We start from the raw sequence: 21,849 nt of genomic DNA on the forward strand, positions 1-21,849 counted from the left end.
TTACAAAAAAAAAAACTACCAAATTTAAGATTACAGAAAAAGGTTGGGAAAAAAATAAAGGCAAAGTATTAGCACATTTGATAATTATTTTTTAATCTCAACTGGTTAGTATGAAATAAATCCTACATTCTGAACACTGAGGGTTTCACCAACAATTAGTGTATCTAAAGAACTTTATTCTTATTCAACAGGAATATCAAGTTGTACGATACGAAACAAAACAATACAAGCTTAGTAAAAGTATACTAGTTAAAAAACATTTATTAGTGAACATTCTACTTACTGTCTCCAAAAGGGCATTTTGCCATATTCGAAAGAGCATTAGGTAGGCTTTATCTCGAGCAGCAAATGATGTGAAGAAGTGTTTTTCATTATCAGTGCATATCTGTACAGCATTTGGAATTACTCGGGCTGTTTTCTCTTTGGTCATACTTGTGATGTCCCGACACTGAATTAGCAGCTAAAATATGTCAAGTTACTATAGATATGGTAAGCTTCAAATTCATCAACATTTTTTTTGAGACAAAAAATTCAAACAGCTATTAATATAGCATTAATGCTCTTGGATATAAATGGCTAAATGTTTACAAGAAACAAAACTTCAGTGACCTGAAGAATACAAATACTTCAATTGCCCAACAACTAAATGTTGTTTCATTGGCCAAACAGATAGCATTGCAAAGTTTAAGAGAATGTTTTTCCCTATTCAGTATCTTTATTAATATGATAAAACCACAAAATCGAAGCTTACCTTGACTATTCATAATGCTGAAAGGTTTATATTTACACTTACTGATTAGATTATAGACATCTTTTTAATTCAAGTCAATTAAATTGTGAAGACTATAAAGATTATAATGACTGTTATACCAGTTGGGAATCTTTGCTATGAATGATATTCTAGCAAATAAAAGGGATAAGAAATTCCAGGCCATGTTGTAAAAGATAAGTGATTTAAAGGTTTGAATGTTCAACTAGTTTAATTAAATATTAAATGCATATTATTATTAATAATTTATTAACAATAATATCTTATACATATATCATTGTCTATAAAATTAAATTTTATACTGTGGCCAAAATTCATACGATATACTCACAAACGTTTCCCATCTAAAGATGTTCGCATAGAAACAGAAGTAGTTCTCAGAAACATACAATCGTCCATGGACTAGAATATCTTTCTGTAAGGCACACGAATAATCTGAAAGAGCATAAATATGTTAGAAAAGTACAATTTGATTTAAGTAATTTTAACACTTTATCCTAACTGGTCTAATAGAGATTAACAATAAAAAAAAGTACCTATAAAATTATTTTAACTACATCACTATTGTAGCTCACCAAACTAACAATGAAGCAACACCATATATATTTTATGTGAAACACTATATGAGTTAAACAAGACACATTAACTCATATGATGCACATGTACAATTAATATTAATTTCCAATCAGAGCAAGTTACCTACTTGGAGAAAACCTAAAATCAACCTGCTAATGAGTATAGCTAATTAAATATATATATTTTAGATTTTTATTTATGAAGATTAGAATACATTGTTTCACCAGTTGAGTATCCTCGCAATCAACAATATTTTCAGCAATATACCTTAATAATAATATCACTACTTGTGCATTAAATATGGCATATAAAATTAGAAGTTATTTTTAAGCAACACAGTTTATGTGTTACAAACATAGACATATGGCATACATGTACTACTGAATACAAACCTTTATTCTTAAGCAAATCTTGGAAAAATAACAAGTGGATGTAGGTCATGTGAAATTTTACTGTGAAGAACATCTTGTTACATATCACATGAATTTAAATCTTATTCAGTACGTACATATTAAATGTAAACATATGCAAAAACACATAAATAAATAAATACATAAATAAAAAATGTAATTAATCCATGAAAAATAAAGACTAATACAATGATCATACAAAAAGTCAAAAATCAGAGGAACAGTAACTAAAAAAGTGAATACAAATTGAAACAAGAAAAATATATGAATAAATCTGCAAAATTAATACATAGATTTTCAACCTCATTACACCAATAGATATGTTAATTGTTGAAGAGACATGGAGAATGTAAGATAGGTGGCAGTGTAAATGTGAAATCAAGCACCTCAAAAATCACAACTGTTTCACATGGTGTCCAATGACTGTTCAACACATGTAGAAGTCTCACGACGCATGGCAACAGCTGATTTCAATCCTCTCACCTTAAACAAGTTATCCAGTATGAGTTAGTTAGTTTTGTTACACCATGTGGAGTACATTTATATAAACACTCGTGCACAAAACCATATTTCCACAAGAAATGGTATATGATTTGATAACTATATGATTTCTTGAAATTATTTATTCAAAACCCTTACCTACAATAAGTCGCTCTGACTCTGGCAGGTCTCTGAAAAGACGTTTGAAGTCATCACTTCGTGACTTATACGTTGGATTCAGAACCTGTGAAATCATTTGAATTACTAGCAAAACAAGTGGATTTTTAACATATGGTTTGTTACGTATACCTGTGACTCCTATGTATTCACACTATAATCAGCCAAATTTCTTACATATTAATTGAAGTTAGAAACAAATAAAAATAAAAGCCTTACTATAATGTTTTAGTAACAGGTTTTTCCAGTTAAAAAAATTTAATATGTATAGTTGTAGAGAAGTCTGATTCAAAAGTAGGTTGGATTTTTTTAAAGTATTTTTTTTGCACATATTTACAACATATAATAGTAAAAACAAGTGCACCAAGAGCTGCACAGCTTTGGAAACTTAGAGTCCTATATTTATTTATCCTCAGATAATATAGCAAAGACACCAGGACTGTATGGTAAAGTAGCTTTTGCAAATTCACATTTCTAGCTATACAACTTTACTAGATTATTTAAAATAGGCCCATTTCGGTGATCAGTAATTACATTGAATAGGCTTAATACACAAGTATGATGTCCAGATTCTCCTCAAAAATGTAAAATATAGTCCAACACCCAAGCTACTGATCAACTAAGAGTAAAATACATGCCATTATGCATAAATGTTTTGCAAGATCATGGACATACAGATAGGTAAGGTCATAGAGAGACATTCAGAAACAAAGTAAAAAAACTTTTAAATTTACTCAAATTAATGTAAGTGTAATTTCACTGAAAGTTTCACCCATATCAATTTCATTATGCTGTTAATCATGAAGGAAATCCATGTATCAATATATAGGTGAATTTTCGAATGTACTTAGCCAAACAACTTTATCTGATTGTGAAAAACATTCTGTGTACCATTTTAAGATTCAAATCTATGAAACGAAATACCTTCAACTTTGTTTAGCAATATAAAACCAAACTTGAATCAATTTCAAAAAAACAAATGCACATCCATGATTCATTATTTTGCCTCACTTAAGTTTCACCTTTCTACTTTAGGTTTTAGAAAACAACTAAAATATAAAAGATTAAACATCAAATTAAACCCATCCTTTTTTCAAGAAATAATCAATTCTCCTTTGAAACTTTTCTAAAGTACCAGCCTTGATTAAAAGTATAAATCCAACATGTTAATACGTGCAACTATGTGTATGTACCATCTGATGTATATAGCTTTGTTGGTTTGCAGGGGTTTTGACTTTTGTGTGCACAGAAACTAAAAAAGATAAACTGGAGTCTTGTAACTACAATTTTGAGTATCCAACTTCCATAAACTAAAAAACATCTTCTAATGTTTTCTTACATTTTTCTTTTTTTATACATGAATAGTTGAGAAAATGCCTTTCAGTAAAAGATAGTATTTGGCCCTAGAAAATAATTCTCAATTTCACTCTGTTAGGCATTCAAGGGTTGTAGAGATACTATGCTTTATACTAAACTGGCTTACAAATTGTATTTCAGGAACAAACACCACTGGACTGAGCAATTACTTGTCTTTATCTAAACACTAGAGAGATAATGTTTTTAAATTATACACTTTGTAAGTCTTTGAATTTACAATATAACTTAGATGCATGCTAACATCATAACTGTAATGTGAAAACAGGTACATAAATCATATTGGTGATTCCTTACCTTCAATTTGTCTGTTTCACTAAGTAATACATCCAGCACTACTTTTAAAAAAAACATTTAAGTTAGCAAATAAAAGAGAAAATAAATTACAAGCCATGTTGTGAAAGATAAGTGACTTTGCTGCTTAAGAGTTTTTTGAGAGCCAATAGTTACTTATTCACATTACTGTTTAAAGCTTGTTATGCAGTGACCTTAGCAAAACAAAACAATGAGTACAATAAAGAAAAACTTCAAAATTTACTAAATACTTAAGTTTAAAAATCTGAAAGTTTTAAAAATATTTTTGGTACATTATGGGCTTTCAAATATACTAACAGAAAATAGCCAAAATTTTTGTGATTGACTTACACACACACACACACATACACCAGTCAAGAAACTGTTTACACAGTGTACATTAGATACAGTATTATTCCTAGGTTCAAATGATTAAAGGACCCATATCCCTTTGTATTAGGGGACAGTGGAAACTTTGTGGAACACTCTTCACACACTGTTTTTCATACTGAAAAGGATACTATGGATGAACAATTATATTTATTTGATGGAATAGGACTGTGTAAGCACTGCTTTTGCTAGTTACTTTCACATTAAACAAAAGTTATTGTTACAAATCTACAACACTTTTTTAAGTTTCCAAAGCAAAATGCTAACATTTTTCTAAACTGAAAGTGCATTTCTGATAGATACTTACCTCTCACACAGAAAGCTTTCTCGGCTTGTACTGCCCTCTACCAGCACAAAGTTTCTCTCTCCACTAACATTTTTTACTCCCACTTAATTGCATAATAACATGCAGATGATCATGTAGCAACCTTCTACCAATAAGAGTACGGCACTACCCCTATCGTAACTAGCACCATCTTTAATCATGTACATGTTAATCACTTCAAGATTGGTCATAACTAACCAAACCACTGGAAGTGGGAAGGATTGGTGGGAAATGTGAGAAGAGGTAAGCATCTATCGGAAATACATTTTCAGTTTAGGAAAATGTTAATTTCCAATAAAATATCTTACCTCCACTCACAAAAAGCTAGAATCCCACACTGAACTGGTGGAGGGCCAATGATAAGATGATCCCCCTTTAGGAAGCGCCCAAAGGAAGGCCATGAGGTTTGATAAGGAGTTAAAAACAACACCCCAGTGGAAGAACCTACCAAATCTGAGCTATGTATTATCTTCACCCTTGAGTAATGTATCGGCAAAACGTAAAGGTTGGAACTTAGAGGGGTCCCAAAAAATACAGAAATAATGGGCCCTCTAATGTAGAATGGATAGGACGTGACAGACCATAAATGGGAGTTCAACCTCAACCAACACCTGGTGGCACCTGGAATTGTACATCAGGTCAATGTTAGGAAGAGGGTCCTCTACCTTTCACCTTAAAAATGTGTACTAGCAGGGAAGAGGATCTCCCTTACCAAGAAACTGTGTCTGCATGTGAGCACCAACACAACCAACACCAGATCCACCAGGAACCAACATCCAGCAGACAGTAGGAAGAGGGAACACAATTTTGGGGTTGCATCTCCAGTCCGAAACCTGGCAGCATTGGGGATTTACCATCCAGTCTGCAGTAGGAGGATGATACCAGCCAAACACCTGTGGGGGCGTATGTACCTGGACTGTCTCCGATCAACACCCGACTCCCAAGAACCAGCATCCAGAGGATGGTAGGAAGGAGGAATGTTTCAGCTGGAGGGGCAGACTGCATTTTTTTGTTAATTTTTATTTTATATATATATATATATATATGGAAGAGTGCTACATCCAACACCTGGTGGCACCTGGAATTGTACATCAGATCCGTGTTAGGAAGGGCATCACACCATTGACACCCACAGAATGCCACCACCCTACTCTCACAAACTGAGTGGTATTTTTTACACTCAGGAGGACAGGCCTCCATGGTCCTCCACTATAGTAGCTAGGAATTGGTAAGTGGCAAGCACTCCTATACTCCACTAGAAGAAGGAGGGAAATTAATGTGCTGGAGAGTCCGGAGGACTTCAAAACTGGAGATAATTGTAATGGGTGACTGTGATACCCTATATTGAAAAGCAGAGCAATCAAAATGACAGAGTGCACCATTCAACACCTAGCAGCATCTGGAATTGTACATCAGATCTGTGGTAGGATGAGTGAAAAACACATCTAATCAATAGGACTGCCAATAAAGAAGTGATTAACATGTGCATGATTAGAGAAGGCAGTAGCTACAATAGGGGTAGTGTCACACTCCTAGCAGTGGAGGGTTGCTGCATGATCATTTGCATGTTAGTATGCAGTAATAAGTGAGAGTAACAATGTTAGTGGCGAGCAAAAATTTGTGCCGATAGAGAGCAGTACAAGTCAAGAAACCCTTTTTGTGAGTGGTAAGATATCATATCGGAACTTAAACATTCTGCAGGAATGTTACACATTAGCAAGATGTAAACCAGTTCTGCTGAACTTAAAATGTCATATGTGGGTGCATGTGCATCACTTGCTCTTTGATAATTAACATCATAAGTAGTAGTTTTGAGGTTCTCTTGGGATGTAATAGTACAGTAATATTATGTATTATATATTCCTTCAGTAATATAAACCACGTTACAAATGCTCTTATCCTTTATTTACTTTCTTTTATTTACATACATACATTAATGAGTCCTAAACAATGAAAGGAAATGTAAAAACATTTTATTATTTTTTAAAGTGACCACTTTCTTGACAGGAAATTTAAGGAATCTCTTTTGATTCAATCTAAATGCTCTTCCATTAACAGATACAATGCCTGGCCCCTATAAGTCTATTATTATTTCATGTAAATATATTTGTTTAACATTTTATGATTTGCAACTCTAAGCCATCTAACAACACTTTTAGTATGCTTCACTATGCACCATTCCCTTATATTGCTGTAGTTTTATATTCAAGTCAGTTACTATAATTCAAAAATCAGTTTTGTAACCTGTAACTTTCATAGACTCTTGTAAAAGGCATAAGTAAAAAAATCAGGAAGAATAGAATAAAACGTTTATCTGAAGTTGTTTGTCATCGGGTAGAATAGAAAAAAAAAACATTTATCTGAAGTTGTTTGTCGTCTCCATTGCAAATGTAAAAAAAAGTCATGAACCTGGCCATGATCAGGGTAGCTAGCATCTTGGCTGCTTACCATACAGGTGAGGCTTGCCAATACAATAGACACTTTTGAATCTGATAGAATTCCATTCTCGTGGCCCTCTGATTAAGCAAAGATGAAATGAAGGTAGTATTACTTAAAATACTTATATCAGAAAGACTTGTTTGGTAAAATACAAGCCTACTAATGGAGATTTGCATTCGATAGGTCAAAACAAGTAGCATTTTACCAAGTCTTCAATGTATTGTTTTCAAAGGGACACACACAAATATGTGGGATTACTGTGATCCTGCACTCCTGGCACAATGATGAGATAAAATAGTTTATGTGTGTATGATAGGAAGTATGATAGTTAGTTTTGCAATGGCATGTTATTCAGAGAATAATATTTGTTTATGGACTATATTAGGTTTCATATATTTAATGAGCACACTCAAATACACCAGTTTTACATTTATAGAAAATAAACTCCAGTTATTAAATATAAACTGATCTCAATCAAAAATGTTATTGTCAATATATCATGTTACATGACAACCAATAATGGTAACAGTGATAAAATTTTGAGGTAACTGGTCACCAGTAAATCTTTGTCAGTCTTGCCATATTTGCATGATTTACAAAGGGAAGTTTACTGCTTCAATAGGGCAAATAATGTACCAAAATAAACATTTTCAGGAATATCAAACAATTTAAAACTGATTGTATATATAAAATGAAACTTTCTTATACTTCATAAACAGAAAGCCTTCAATACAAAGTAATATTTTGTAGTGTTTTTCCCAAAACACCATCTTACAACAAAATTTTAAAAACTTTATAATAAAAAAACTGATATACATACTACATCAAATTTTATTGATATTTTTTAACTTAGAAACTAGTTTGTCCCAACTAAGTTTCATAATTTTGGTTCATTACTTTCACTGCAAAAACAAAGACCAGTGACGTACTTTTGGTACTCCCCACAGGCTAGATAGGGTTGAAAAATATGAAATTGAAAATGTGACATTTCCTGTCAAAATTAATGCTGACTAGTCAAATTCACTAAAAACAGTTTCCATGAGGCAAAATTTATGGAAAATGCCTAAAAAGCATCAGAATTTTTTTGTCACAGAAAGACCAATACTCTTACTGGAAATAACAGATCTAATCCTTGGATTTTACAGTCATTTTTTTCCATTGTATAATTTATGTTTTTAATAACTTCTCATGTACTGCAAATGTTAGATTTTCACACACAAAACATCTGGCAAACATACTAATTCACATATCACAAGACCATACCAGGCTCGAAACTAGACTCGAAGTTTTATGCATAAAACTTCTACTCTGCATAAAGCACTTCTAACGCATTCTAGTACATTGTCCATGGGGCAATAACATTTCTTTCCACAGGTGTATTTTCTCTTTCATTCATAATTACTATTTAGAATGCTTTCCAGGTGATTAGTGCAGAACTTGCTAACATTTTTACATGTCAATTTCATAAGTCAAGGAGCCCTGAACTACCTAGCCTTTAAACAAGGTGCATCACAGCCATGGACCCCCAGATTGTGATATCCCAACAGACTGTCTAGCAACTTTGTTTGTGGCTTTGCTGCTCACTATCTTGGGTCCTTCGGGGTAGCACAATCAAGTAGGAGGGTTCCTTAGCCTCGACAGCCTTGGCAAAGGCTATGAACCACCTGGAACACAATACATACACACACATCAAGTATTCAAATTCGATGACGAGGAACCCACTTTGAGACTAATAATGGCTGGAGACGGCTTGAATGGGTAATGAAGAAAAACTTTAATATAAGTTTAACATAACAGCAAATGTACAACGTTTCGACAAGCTTTTGTCACCATCAGGTACAAGCAATTTACATTGACACGGATATATATATATATATACAGTATTGAACAAAGAAGTCACATGACCGGAACTGTTGTGAAACTTAGAAGAGGTATCTAGGCACCCCAGGGTGTTGGTTTAGAGTATTGCTTATGCATATACATGTACACACTGCTTGTTTAGCATGATAAGTTATACATGCTGTATATATCATTCACCAGCACAGCTAGCCCACATGTCTTCAAGCTGAACATTTATTGCACGAGCATTCATAGTGACAACAATTGTTTATCGTACATGACTGAGGAGTGTTCATAAATTTGGGAAGGTCCATTCATGGCTTGTCATAAGTTCTGCTCAGTTAAGAAACACTTAGATCGAGTTATAAGGAATCAAACTTTTAATGGCTCTTTTGATTTTAAGGGGCCATGAGGACTACCTAGCAGACACTTTTTATGGACCTGCCGGCATTTTGGGAGCCATTGGCTCCTGGACCACCACTAATTTCGAATTCTGACTTATTTGCATTTTCTGTTGCCAGATAGAAATCTATCATAAGTCAAGAGTATATCAATGTATAAACAACTTTAAATGCAAACTTACTTCTGACAATTTAGCATAGGTTTAGCTAAGTTCATTCCGTATAATGTATAAAATTCTGTATTTTTTCACATAATTTATTTATTATTTGAAAATGTATCTATTATTTATATTCATTTGATCATTCTACTTAAGAATCAGTTTTTTGATGTTTTTTGTCCAATTTTTCATGCTGATTGAACCAGCTTCTGCTAGTCATTCAAACATGCCATCAACATTTGAAACACCAGCAATGATGTCAGCCTCAACTTCAAAGACTGTATCATATCCTTCAGTTTCAGATACATGATTATGATGCTCACATAAGGTGAATTTACTACTCACATGCAGCCAAAACTAAAAATAAAATGAGCTAGAAAATGAAAAATGGCTGCAAAAAAATGGACACTTTGACAGCTTTATAAAAATGGAAAAGTTGTTCAGGACAGTCTATGCGGTAGCTATCGATGACTTACTGAGTTCCCGAAAATAACAGAACTTCAGATAAACAATAACATCTCAATGGGCATAACCTATTGGAATGACACAGCACGTTAGGATGTTCGTCACTGAAACTGCTAGTAGTCTGCATGATGAATTATGACAACAACTACATGCCAATGTCTCTTTTCTCCTTAATGGCTGATGGTAGCACAGACAGAACTGACACAGAAAATGAATTTTGTATATCAAAATAGTAAAATGCTTTTCCTCATATTGCATACCTCAAGCTTGTAGATATAAAAAATGCCAAGTCTGAGGGTATTCTGAAAGCTCTGCAGGAAACCTTCCAATATTTTGTTTTTTATTTTTCCCTAGTGCACTTCAATCCAAAATGGTAAGCTTTGGAATGGATGATGCAAGTGTCAGTTCTGCAATAATGTTGGCACACTGTTGACAGCAGATGCACCTTGACTTATATAAACACTCAGTATGGACCTGAGTTTCGAACTCTTCCTAAACATCATATTTCAAATGTAATACTTAAGTATAGTGACTGAAATCCTAACATCCATATATCTGTTCTACACAAAAATTCTTCAAAAAGGCTTAATGAAGTAAATGAAGTTACAGATAAGCCTAGAAGAACCGATGGAACAATGTTCTTTCCAAACTTGTGGATAACTGACGATGCATAACTGTGCAAATGGAAAACTTCTAACGACAGCAAGAAGCCTGGCAAAGACAGAGCTATGGTGTGTGAACTTCTTGAAAACTCAAACAGTGTAAATTTGTTTATAACATGTTAGTAATTCAAAATGTTTTTGGTGAAATCAGTAAAGTCTCCATCACTTTGCCCAGTGCCTTGGCCAAATCGAAAAGTGCACAGACCATGCAGGATGAGGAAAATACTATGGTAAGTGAGTTTTGCCACAAATGTCAAAATGGAAAATTCAAGGAGCACTCATAAAACAACAAGAAAATTAAAGCAGAACTGATAGAGATGACAAAAACAGATTGTTCTTAGCATCAACGATGCTTGGACAAATACTTTAGAGGTGATTAAACTCAGATAAATTTTAAAACAATAAATGCACTTGAACAAAATACTCACCTAATCAGAATCATGTTTATAGGACAGAATAAGTTCAACATCTCATTCTCATTATTCACATCAGCATGATTTCACAAAACTGTGGCTGTGACTCACAAGCTGGCATACCCAAGTGGGCAGAGGTGAAAGAATACATCAAGAAGACTAAAAACTTTATAAAGGTAGTGCATCTTAGTAGCTTTACCCTCTATATATTGCTGTCTGTGACAGGGGCTTCAGTATCATGAAGAAACTAAAAGGTGACTGATGCTGCTACCTGGACAAAAACATCACTAACCAACTTAAAAGGGGTTACTATTAACAGCTCTGAAGAACCAGAAAAGTAGTAAACTAAAAGAAGTGTCAAAAGATTATGGATTCTCTGGTCAACAACTCCACAGACCAGACTTTCACCTTCACCAAACTAAAAAGTTTGAGAGATGAAACAGAAGGACATAGTCTGTTAATACATTTGCAAGGTAGCTCAACATAACTTACTAGTTATATTGTAGAAAAAGGGTAATGTTGTTGTTCCAAAAAGTTAGTTTAGACCCTACTGTAGTTAAAGCATAAATTTTATTAGAAAGTTATTATCAAATTCATAAAAAAGGGCCTTAACAAAGTTGTGAAGAACTAATAGTTTAAGAATATATATATATACATTACAACCAAAACTACTTACATTATACCAAGATGAAGACTTTTTCTTTTTATCACTCCCTTTACTTGATCTATCTGATTTTGCCACTTCCCTATTCTGGATCTCTGATTGTTTATACAAGACAGTCCAATCAACAGATTTTCCTGATTCTGAAGACCGACTCACAGAATCCTGCCAATTTGTGTTATCTGCAGAACTACCACCAGAGGGGACTGCAGTTGGAGATGTAACACATCTTCCAGAACTGTTAGTAAGCACTTTATCAACAGAGGTTTCTCGAGAACTACTGTGAACCTGCTCAGAATGTGTCAATGTAGGACTGTACGATCTGAAGAAGGATACAAATTTTCTCTACATAAGTGAGCTTAAGTAATTATTAACTTGTTATTTATCAGATTTTGTAGCTACAAAATTTACTTTCAACACCAAGTACAATTTATTGCCTAGAAAACAAAAATAGAAAATATTAAATAAAACAATTGAAGAAAAAAAAAGAGGGAAGTTAATTTAAGGTAAAAAGAAAAAGAAAATGTGAAAAATGCTACCTTAATATTGAATAAAAGTAGATACTGTATTTAGTAAAATAGATATAAATCATTAGGAAACATAGTTTAGAAACATAAATATCATCATGTCAACAGGTGCATGAATATACAAGTAACATAAGTATGTGTGAGTGTATTTACATGTATACAAACACAAATATAAAAGTTGCTGAATGCTAAAATATTCCAACTCCCAATGGTTCATTAAAACAAGTCAACATATAATGTCCAATTTGTTTTCCTCCACTTTAGCCTCTTTTTAGGACAACTTTTTTTGTTTTTTTTTTCAAATATAACATATTCAAGTTAATATTTTCCTACACTGAAAATATATTTCTGATAGATACCAGCACTTGCAGTTACAGCTATTCTCGAGCTCACTGCCCTCTAGAGCGCATATTTTCACCCGCCACTAGCCTTGAAACTCCCACCTAATTCCATGTGTATATGACGTGATTCAGCTGCATTTAAGCATGCCAATTAGTATGCAACAGTCCTCCACCAATAGGAATGTGACAAACCTCGCTATTGCAGCTGACTCCCTCTATGCAGTTGAACCCAATCTTCACTTCAAGATTAGACACGAAAAATGATACCGGAAGTGGGGTGGACAGGTGGGAAGTGTGAGAGGAGGTAAGTATATATCTGAAATATATTTTCAGTGTAAGAAAATATTAACTTCCGATAGATTACTTACTTCTTCTCACAGTTACGGCTAGAATCACACATTGAGCAGGTGGAGGGACTGGTGTAAAATTACCTACATGAGTACCCTTCAAAAGCATCTGAAAAGCACCCATGGAGTGAGCCCTCTCTATGGAGAGGAAACACACATGTGGGAGACCACATATGAACCAGGTATATTCTTTGCCCATGTGGAGCCAACCCTCACTTATGAGTATGCTGGGAACTTCCTCCTATCGTAGACTGGATGTTACATCCCCAGTGCTGATCAGTTTTGGACTGAAATTGACCCTCCATGTTGCATTTCCAACTTCCTGATATTGTCCAGATATAAATTTCTGGTTTTGTTTTGCTGCAGGTTGTGCTGGATTTGTACACATGGTGGTTTAGGTTCCTAGACCTGAGGTGAATGGTTGAGGACCCTCCTCCTACCAAGGATCCGTTAAGGTCCTCCTGGTGCCACTGGACTGATTGATCTCCCACTTATGGTCTGACATGCCCTACTCACTCTACATACATACCTTTTCCTTAGGGATTTAGAATTGTTACCTTTTTCCACTCTTTGATTGTGACACCACATTTACTTATGTTAGCTGGTCCAGCTCTAACCAAAACCAGTTGCCAGGAGCCAACATCCTGGTGGCAGTAGGAGGGAGGGTTCCAAGCCAAAGGGGCAAACAGCAAAATAGATTGAAAAATCCAGTTCAGATTGGCAGTATCTACAATAAAATATCAGACCCATGGCAGGACAATAGTCATGCCTTCTACACAGGCTGGGAAGTGGTAAGGATTCCAGTACTCCACTGGAATAACAGGGGGAAGAAATGTGTTGGAGAGTCTGGAGGAACGCATCACCGGAGAAAGTGCAACGGTTGACCATGACACCCTATTTTGAAAAGCAAACTTTTCCTGATTCTGACAATCTAAGAAACATACAAGGTGGGGAGCAATCTCTTTCTGCTTTATTCATGTTAGTCCAGCAGTGTATGGTCTGGTACGAACATATCAATGGCACAATATACCATGAGGAAGTAGAACCTGCAAGCAGTCTTGTGGAACACCCCACCTCATCAGTGAGTATGATAGACCTTATAGATCTCACAGTGCAGATTTTGAATACCAGTATACTTGGACAGGCACCACTCATCACAAAGTGGGATCCATAAGATGTGAAGTAGGCTCTTGAAAAACAAAAAACAACAACTTACCCACTCAGAGTTGTACCAACATACGAAGAGTAGCTACAGGGAGAAGATAATATCCGGTTGAGCAGGAAATTGCCAGATGATGCAAGTAGTCTAACACAAAGGTGTGGGGACTAGTCCACATATCACCCTGGATAATCTTCTCCAAAGGATGACAGAAGTGAGCAGCCAAGGATATTGGGAGGTAACAGATCTGATGGGATGAAACACACAGAGCAACTGGCAAGATTCAAGAGAAAGGAAGTGAAAGCCATGGAAGGGTGCTATGCTTGACACATAACACCATAAAGCACGGACTGGATACAGGAGACAATCCGAATCAGAAGGGAAGAAATATGGGATATGGAAGGAAGGGAAAAAGGGGTGAGGGTGAAATCTCCTTCGCAGGCAGATGATGTTTTGGGAAGGAAGGAACAGTTTGGATATAAAAGGACATAGGTTTTGTGGTACAAAATGCAGTGAAAATCTATGGCAAATAAGTCTGACCTGCGACATCTACAAGCCAAAAGGAGAAGGAAATACATAATAAACATGATTCTAGCAATTCTAAGGGAAAAGGCATGGACAACAGCATTTAGATTCCAGTCTGGCAATTGAGTGGTATGAGGAGGACAATGGAGATACATAGACCGAAATAAAAGGGAAATAACTGAAGAGGAAACATAGCAAAAATGGGAAAAACAAAAGATACATGACAGGAAGGGGTATCTATAAATCCAGAGGGTCTATACTAAGGTGCCATTGATCTTATAGTAGGAACTGCAAGGAATGCATGTGAGCATGGCCCAGAGGGATAAGAGCCTCCAGTGATGCCCAAGTTTCCAAAAGAGAGAGAACCACTTGCACAGGGATAGAAGATGCTGATAGTGCCCTCTGAACTAAAAACTCCGTGGCTCACAAACGATTAACAGAAGGCTGGGCTTAACTGAGATTTGACTTGAAAAAATACTCCCAGAAGAATAAGGTATTGGATGGGGTGGATAATGGACTTCTCTGCCTAGATAATCCAGATAATCTGATGAGAAGTTGGGTGAATGTGGAAGACTCTGTGAAGAATGGAGCCAGAAGAAGCCAGACATCCATATAAACATGGAAATTGACACCCTTGATGAGAAGGTCTTGAACTGCTTCTGTAAGATGCTGGTGGGAAACAGGATCTTGAGGAAGGGGAGGAACTGGGATGGAGGATAAGGTGGGAGGAAAAGGAGGGTCCTGATATTAGGGTCTGTTCCAAACATTTTCCAGATCAATTATGTGCATGGGTTAGTATGCTGCACCGTAACATACTGCAGAGACTCATGCACTTGCATATCCTTGTTCAGCAAACCCTAGGGCTGTTTGAGTTTTGTTAGGACTCTGGAGGGGAGAAAATCAATAATTCAGATTTAGGTGGTGGAGTTAATAAGGAAGGAGAGGGATAAAATGACATGGGTGATAAAACATAACATATCTGTGATATAAAATCTAAAAAAAAGAGGTGACTGAGGTCTAGGTGCCTCAATAGGTTGAGAATGTGCTTGGACAGCAAAGGAGAAGGGGGTTAACCTGTCCAAGTCCACATTGTCCTGATCTAAGTCCTTAGGTAATGGCAGAATTGCTTGTAGATCAGGAAATCCCTAAGCCCAACGAAATTCAACCAACACTTCCTTCACCAAAAAATGCCACACCTGTCACAAGATGTTGAATGTTGGTACCATTGATAGCAATTGTAGTCATAATAGTAAATTGTGAATTTAAAAATATTTACTGCCTACTGGTAACTGAATGAGAAATAAAGAAATCCAACTCGATAGTGGATTATAAACAAAACTTGGAACATGTTCAAAATGCATTAAACACAAAAATGTTTAAAATCAAGCACTATGTCTTAATACTGTCATGCCAAATCCAAAAGTGAAGATTGTGTTGAACTGCACAGAGCGAGTCAGTTGCAATAGAAGGGTTTGTTACATTCCTATTGGTGGAGGAATGTTGTATGCTAATTTGTATGCTTAAATACAACTGAACCTCATGGTATACACATGGAATTAAGTCGGAGTTTAAGACTAGTGATAAGCAAAACTTTGCACACTTTTCATATGCCAAAATTATTTTTTCAATCAAAAAAGTTCAATTGAAATATATGCATTTAAACATATATTTAATATATTAAAATGTCATAGTAAAATAATAATGCCTAAGTTCATTTAAATTTAATGATTCTAAATCTGTTTATTTAAGAACATATTCATAACTGATTCAGAAGTATCATACACAGTAACAGCAATATTTTAAAAAGAGCTGTTTCATTATTAAGATGGCTTCTCTTCTGTTTTTACAAGAAAATATTAGCAACATTCCAGAACCTGAAATTACAAAATTCTAATACTCTCACAGTTATGTAACAACTGATTTTTTTCTTTCATGAGAAATGACGAACTTTCAACATAAAGTGGATTCAATCAAGTCTAAATTAAGCATTTCATGACTGGCTAAACTTTCAAAAAACGTTGTTTAGTGTTTATAATATGTTACTAAACAAAAAAGTTTAATAATACAAGAAATAAACGAGACTGCACATTAATTACACAACTCCATGCTTATATTAGTGCTTTTAAAAAAGTCTGAGATGAAAAGTGTTACTGTTTGGAAAGTGTGATGTTTTCAGCAACAACACATTACATGGTGATGGAATCTGCAAATATATTTTTACTGTCATCATTTCAGCCTCATCTTTACCAAAACTTTTTCCACTTTTTTGAATGATTTTTTAAAATTAGAAATAAAACTCACATACATTTTAACCTTTATAAGCTCACTCATGTAGGTTAATATAGGTGCACAAAATCTTCAATATTAACATTTTCTGAAAATGTATTTCCAACAGATACTCATCTCACACAGGGAATAGCTTTATTCCTTGCTCATCTGCCTGTGAGATTTGCATACCACTAGCCTTGAGCTAACTCCCACCTAAAAATTACGTTTAATGTGAACTGCATGATGACAACCTCATGCAACGATAGCCCCCTCACCAATAGGAGGGAAACACAGAAAAGTCTTCCTGAAGCCAATGTACCTATGGAACCACAGCCCTAATCCGAGAACAAGGTGGAAAAATGCCCCCATGACTCAAGTAAAGATAGAAGGAACAGGCACAAAGCTAAAAGGAAAAACCCACAATTGAAAGATGAAAGAATTAACCCTAAAGATAAGGGGTATATCCAAGAGGCTTAATGCTTAACCACCAAAGTAATTATGAGATTAGTCATACTATAACTTTAAATAATGTATTCATGTCTTAAATGAAATTTCACAGACTATCTGTAAATATTAGAAGGCTTTTATACAAAAAAAATCAGATTTTTTAACTATTCTAACTAAAGATTTGTTAGTGAATTTTTGTGACAAATTCAGGAACTTGCTGAACATAAGACAATGATTTATTGCAGGTTGATATTACTATTTTTGTGGACTGTGGTGAGGTGCTTTCAAGAGCAAACAAGCAGATGTTTCATATATTATTACTATTTTCTCATAAATTCTTAATATTTCAGTTAAAATTACTGACAGCCTCAACTGAGGAAGAGGCAAGAGACAACACAGGAAGGCAGTAAAAGAAAAAAAGAGAGTGAGACCAAAGTGCAAAAATTTGGTGCAAGAAAGGAAAATAGAAGTTAAGGTAAAAGATATTCCAAAGACTATGAATCAAGGAATAGAAATGAAAAACAGCTGTGAGATGAGGCAAAATAGTCAAGTACACTAAGAGGACAAGGCACATTAGTACAGGTGTCCAGTTGAACAAGAAATGAGTCTGCATGGACCTCAATGTCAAGTGAAGAAGAGAAAACAAGGTAGTTTGAAGAATGGGTTTCAAGTAAGAAAACAGAAAACAAAGGGGAAAGAGAAAAAAAAACAACATACCTGCAAAATCATGTTAAGGAAGAGACTTGAAGAGTGAGAATTTTCCACCACAGATAATGTCATGCTTAGAGCAAAGCCATCATCCTGATTATGTTCAATCTGGGGAGAAGGAACATCAGTCAAATGCACTGTAGGAGGAGGAGGCCAACTGAAGAACCCCACAATATGTGGAAGAATGGCTAACACATCCACCACAAACAACAAGTCCCCCCCCCCAATAACCATCATGATTCATAATGGATAAGCAGGAAAAAATATCGTTTTTCCATACACATATTTCTGCAGTAATAAAAGAAACCAGTTAAATTTGAACAAAGTTTTAGTTTTACAATAAACTACTGCAAATCTTATGCACTTAATTAAGAATTTTAAAAGCATATCTGTTTTAGACAAAGTTTAGGAAAATAATGAAGTCATTTCAAGCACAAGTGCTTAAGGAGAGGTACTGTGCAAGATGGTCATGTTGCCTTGTTACTGGTGGAGAGCTATTGTTGAATGACGATGTCATCATGCACGAGCTCAGTTCACGTTAAATACATGATTTTTAGGTGGGAGTTAGCTCAAGGCTAGTAGCATGCAAATCTCAGGAGCAGACACATGAAGAATAAAGTTATTCTATATGCAGAAATGAGGTATTATCTCAATATATATATATATATGTATAAGCAGTAGTTTTTAGAAAATGTAACAAAACTAGAATATGAGAACTGATATTTAAAAATAATAACTTTCTCTCCTAAAGTATATTACCGGACATCTGGAGAAGACCTTGTGCTTTGAAGCTGTGTCTGAGAATAACATGAGGATGTCTCAAATTCAGAATAGTATTCTTCAGTTTGCTTCCTAATATTGAAGGGAAAAAGAAACAATTTTAATTTTTCTGTACAGAATATTAGTCCTCTACATTTATAAGTACTGAAGAAAAAACTATCATAGGTTTTCAATGCTACAAAACTAAAAACATTTGTATGCATTCTAAAGATCCCATTTGTCAAATAGTTCTTTAGATAGTTTTAAAGATTGTAACATTTAAGTTTCAAATTAGGGTTAAAAATTGTAAAGCACCATATATTTAGCACCTGGATATAGTTTTATTACAATTCCAAATCATTGCTGTCTTTGTTGACAGTTCAGGATATCCATCTCTAATTGTTATCCAAAAAGCTAGAAACAATATGACATGTTCTTAATGTATTATTGCCAAGCATTTAGGTAAGTTACATAATGTTTGATCTATCCTGTTGTTTATTTTGATCCTCTAATAAGTTCTATCGTCAATCTAACAGCTAATGTTTCAAGTAAATATTTATGCATTTTTGAATAAACACCAAGTGTAGGCTCACTCTCTTTTAATACTTTTAAAACTGGTAAATATGAAACCCATATATCAGAGTGTAATATCCCAACACCTTTAATAATAATATTAATAATAATATCAGAATAAACACATATGAATTACGGTTTAGTTGTGAATATTAAATTACATTTTATACAAATATTAGGATTCTGTTGTAATTAAATGTAAGTTTTTCTTACCAAGACTTAATTAACGAATTTGGAAATGTGAAGATTAACAGAATAACAGACTTTAACTTTTCTTTTGAACTTTGAGTTTGATCTTCATCATCAACGTATTGTTAAATTATGTTATTATTATTAATCAACGATTTAAGTTAAAATATAAATATTATAAGGTACGTAAATTTTAGAATGCTATAACCAAATATATTTAAGAGATAAAATTCCATGAAACTGAAAGAAGAAATAAATGAAATCAATTAACATTGACAGCAAAAAAAAACTCACCAGTGACGTTGCAATCGCATAGGTACAGGCCTATTACTATTACCACAAGCACCGGAGAGAACATCTTCCTCGATTTCACCACTGACACTGACAGCAGTTAATTCCATATCTTCAGAAAAATTCTTTGCAGATATCGAAGACATTGTCTTTTCAATACGACTTACGCAAATTTTTAATAAAAACCCAAAATACTGTGCATTATATTATTATTTTAGAAACCGAAAACATTTATTCAAACTTCACTAAGATTTAAATTTATATTAAATTAACTTTGACTCATTTTAGTCCAAAGTTCTACTCAAAAATACACAATTGCATCCCAACAGCGACATCTCTTGGATTTATATTAAATTTAACTTTTTGTTTCCTAAAAGCGTGTATAAGTTGCGACATATAAAATATCATTAAATAAAAAATACGGAATTTTTCAGAAATAAATCTAATTAAAAAATTAGTTGAGATTACATCTTGGTAAATTTTTCATAACTGATTTTCACGTTCGATTACTGTAGAATTTGGTATATGTAGCAAGTCAATGCAAAAGTACTTTTATTCATAATAATAATAATCAATAAAATTGCATTGCCCAGACACATAACTCGCACTTCAAACAGTACTATTCATTTTCTCTTTTCAGATAACCACCACAATCATAGCTGCTAGAACCCAGGAACTAGGACTGTAAAGACAAAATTATTGGCTCCCTGCCACCATTCCATAGATAAGTTTGGTGCGAGTGTACAAAATTTATCTTACCTATTTGGAAATACAAATTTTCATATTCACCTGCTTATATAATCATTAAAGTTTGATAACTTACTTTTTAATTGCCTTTGTTATAAATTAATAGGTAGTTTTCTGGAAATTCAAACTTCTGGCAAGATCTTTTTCAATAAAAAGCGTGGTCAAACCTGTAAGATGCCATTGAGACACGTAAAAATTAAAATAGGTTTTAATTCATTTCCGTTTTCAAAAATTCCTCTTAACTGATGCAGCAGTCGTAAACTGTAAGTATATCATCCTTAGATCAATGCACATATTGAAATACACTGAAGCTAAGTCATTTTTGTAAATAAAGCAAAGTTTTCCACGAGCGTAAAATTTTTCTGAGAGAAATGACATATGGTTAACATTAATGAACCATTTGATCTTTCAAAGCTGCCCTTCCACATTCAACAGTAAAACTTTAAGCTTATCCTTTATTTTTATGAAAATCATTGATTTCCCTCTTAATCTCATGTAAAGCCGGACATCACTACTACCAACAGTAATTCATTCTACAAGCCAATTACCAAGTCAGAAAAATGAAATTGGTTTAATTAAAACCTAGTTTTGCCTTCCCCAAATCCTCAGAATACAGCACAGAAGCAACAAGAGGAAATTCTCAATAGCCGCGGCACTTGAAATCCTTTTAGGCAGAACTAAAGTAAATTAATCTTTGAAACCCCCTTTTTTATTAGCTATATTCTTGAGCGCCAGCAATACCAAGCTTGGGGCACGTACATGCCTAATTCGATGTTATTACTATTCAGAAACTCTACTCCCCTCAAACTGAAATTATTTTAAGCAGGATTAGAGTAAATTAATCTATGAAACCTTAGTCGTGGTAAAAAAAAAATAAATCGAAAGGCTTTGACTTCCTGAGTCCAAAACTGTAATTAGATCTCAAATCGGTCAAGATATGACGGAGCTACGAGCTAAAAGTTTGTACTTGAAAAAAAAAAAAAAACTCGGAGGCATTCTATGAGCCGCTATACCGCGGCTAATAAGAGGCCATAACCTTATGATATTTTCAGCTCAAATTGACTTATTCAAAGAGAATTAGTTAGGACTGCTACATGACTTGAGAATTAGCAGGATATGTTACGAAGCAATACTG

General features: G+C 34.2%; 1 protein-coding gene across 1 annotated transcript in view; it reads right to left on the minus strand.

Annotated features, from left to right (window-relative positions):
- Window positions 1–20,191, minus strand: part of LOC106459476 (GRAM domain-containing protein 1B-like) — a 58,683-nt gene extending 38,492 nt beyond the window's left edge. The window contains exons 1-6 of the mRNA XM_022386133.1: window positions 19,971–20,191; window positions 18,915–19,007; window positions 11,849–12,155; window positions 2,395–2,479; window positions 1,101–1,204; window positions 284–460 (exon numbers count right to left, since the gene is read on the minus strand). Of these exons, the coding sequence (XP_022241841.1) occupies window positions 284–460; window positions 1,101–1,204; window positions 2,395–2,479; window positions 11,849–12,155; window positions 18,915–19,007; window positions 19,971–20,113 (909 nt within the window). The 5' untranslated portion in view covers window positions 20,114–20,191. The remainder of the gene's footprint in view (window positions 1–283; window positions 461–1,100; window positions 1,205–2,394; window positions 2,480–11,848; window positions 12,156–18,914; window positions 19,008–19,970) is intronic.
- Between the last annotated feature and the right edge of the window lie 1,658 nt (window positions 20,192–21,849).

Source organism: Limulus polyphemus, unplaced genomic scaffold (genome assembly GCF_000517525.1).
Source record: "Limulus polyphemus unplaced genomic scaffold, Limulus_polyphemus-2.1.2 Scaffold28, whole genome shotgun sequence".
In the NCBI taxonomy this organism is placed as follows: domain Eukaryota; kingdom Metazoa; phylum Arthropoda; class Merostomata; order Xiphosura; family Limulidae; genus Limulus; species Limulus polyphemus.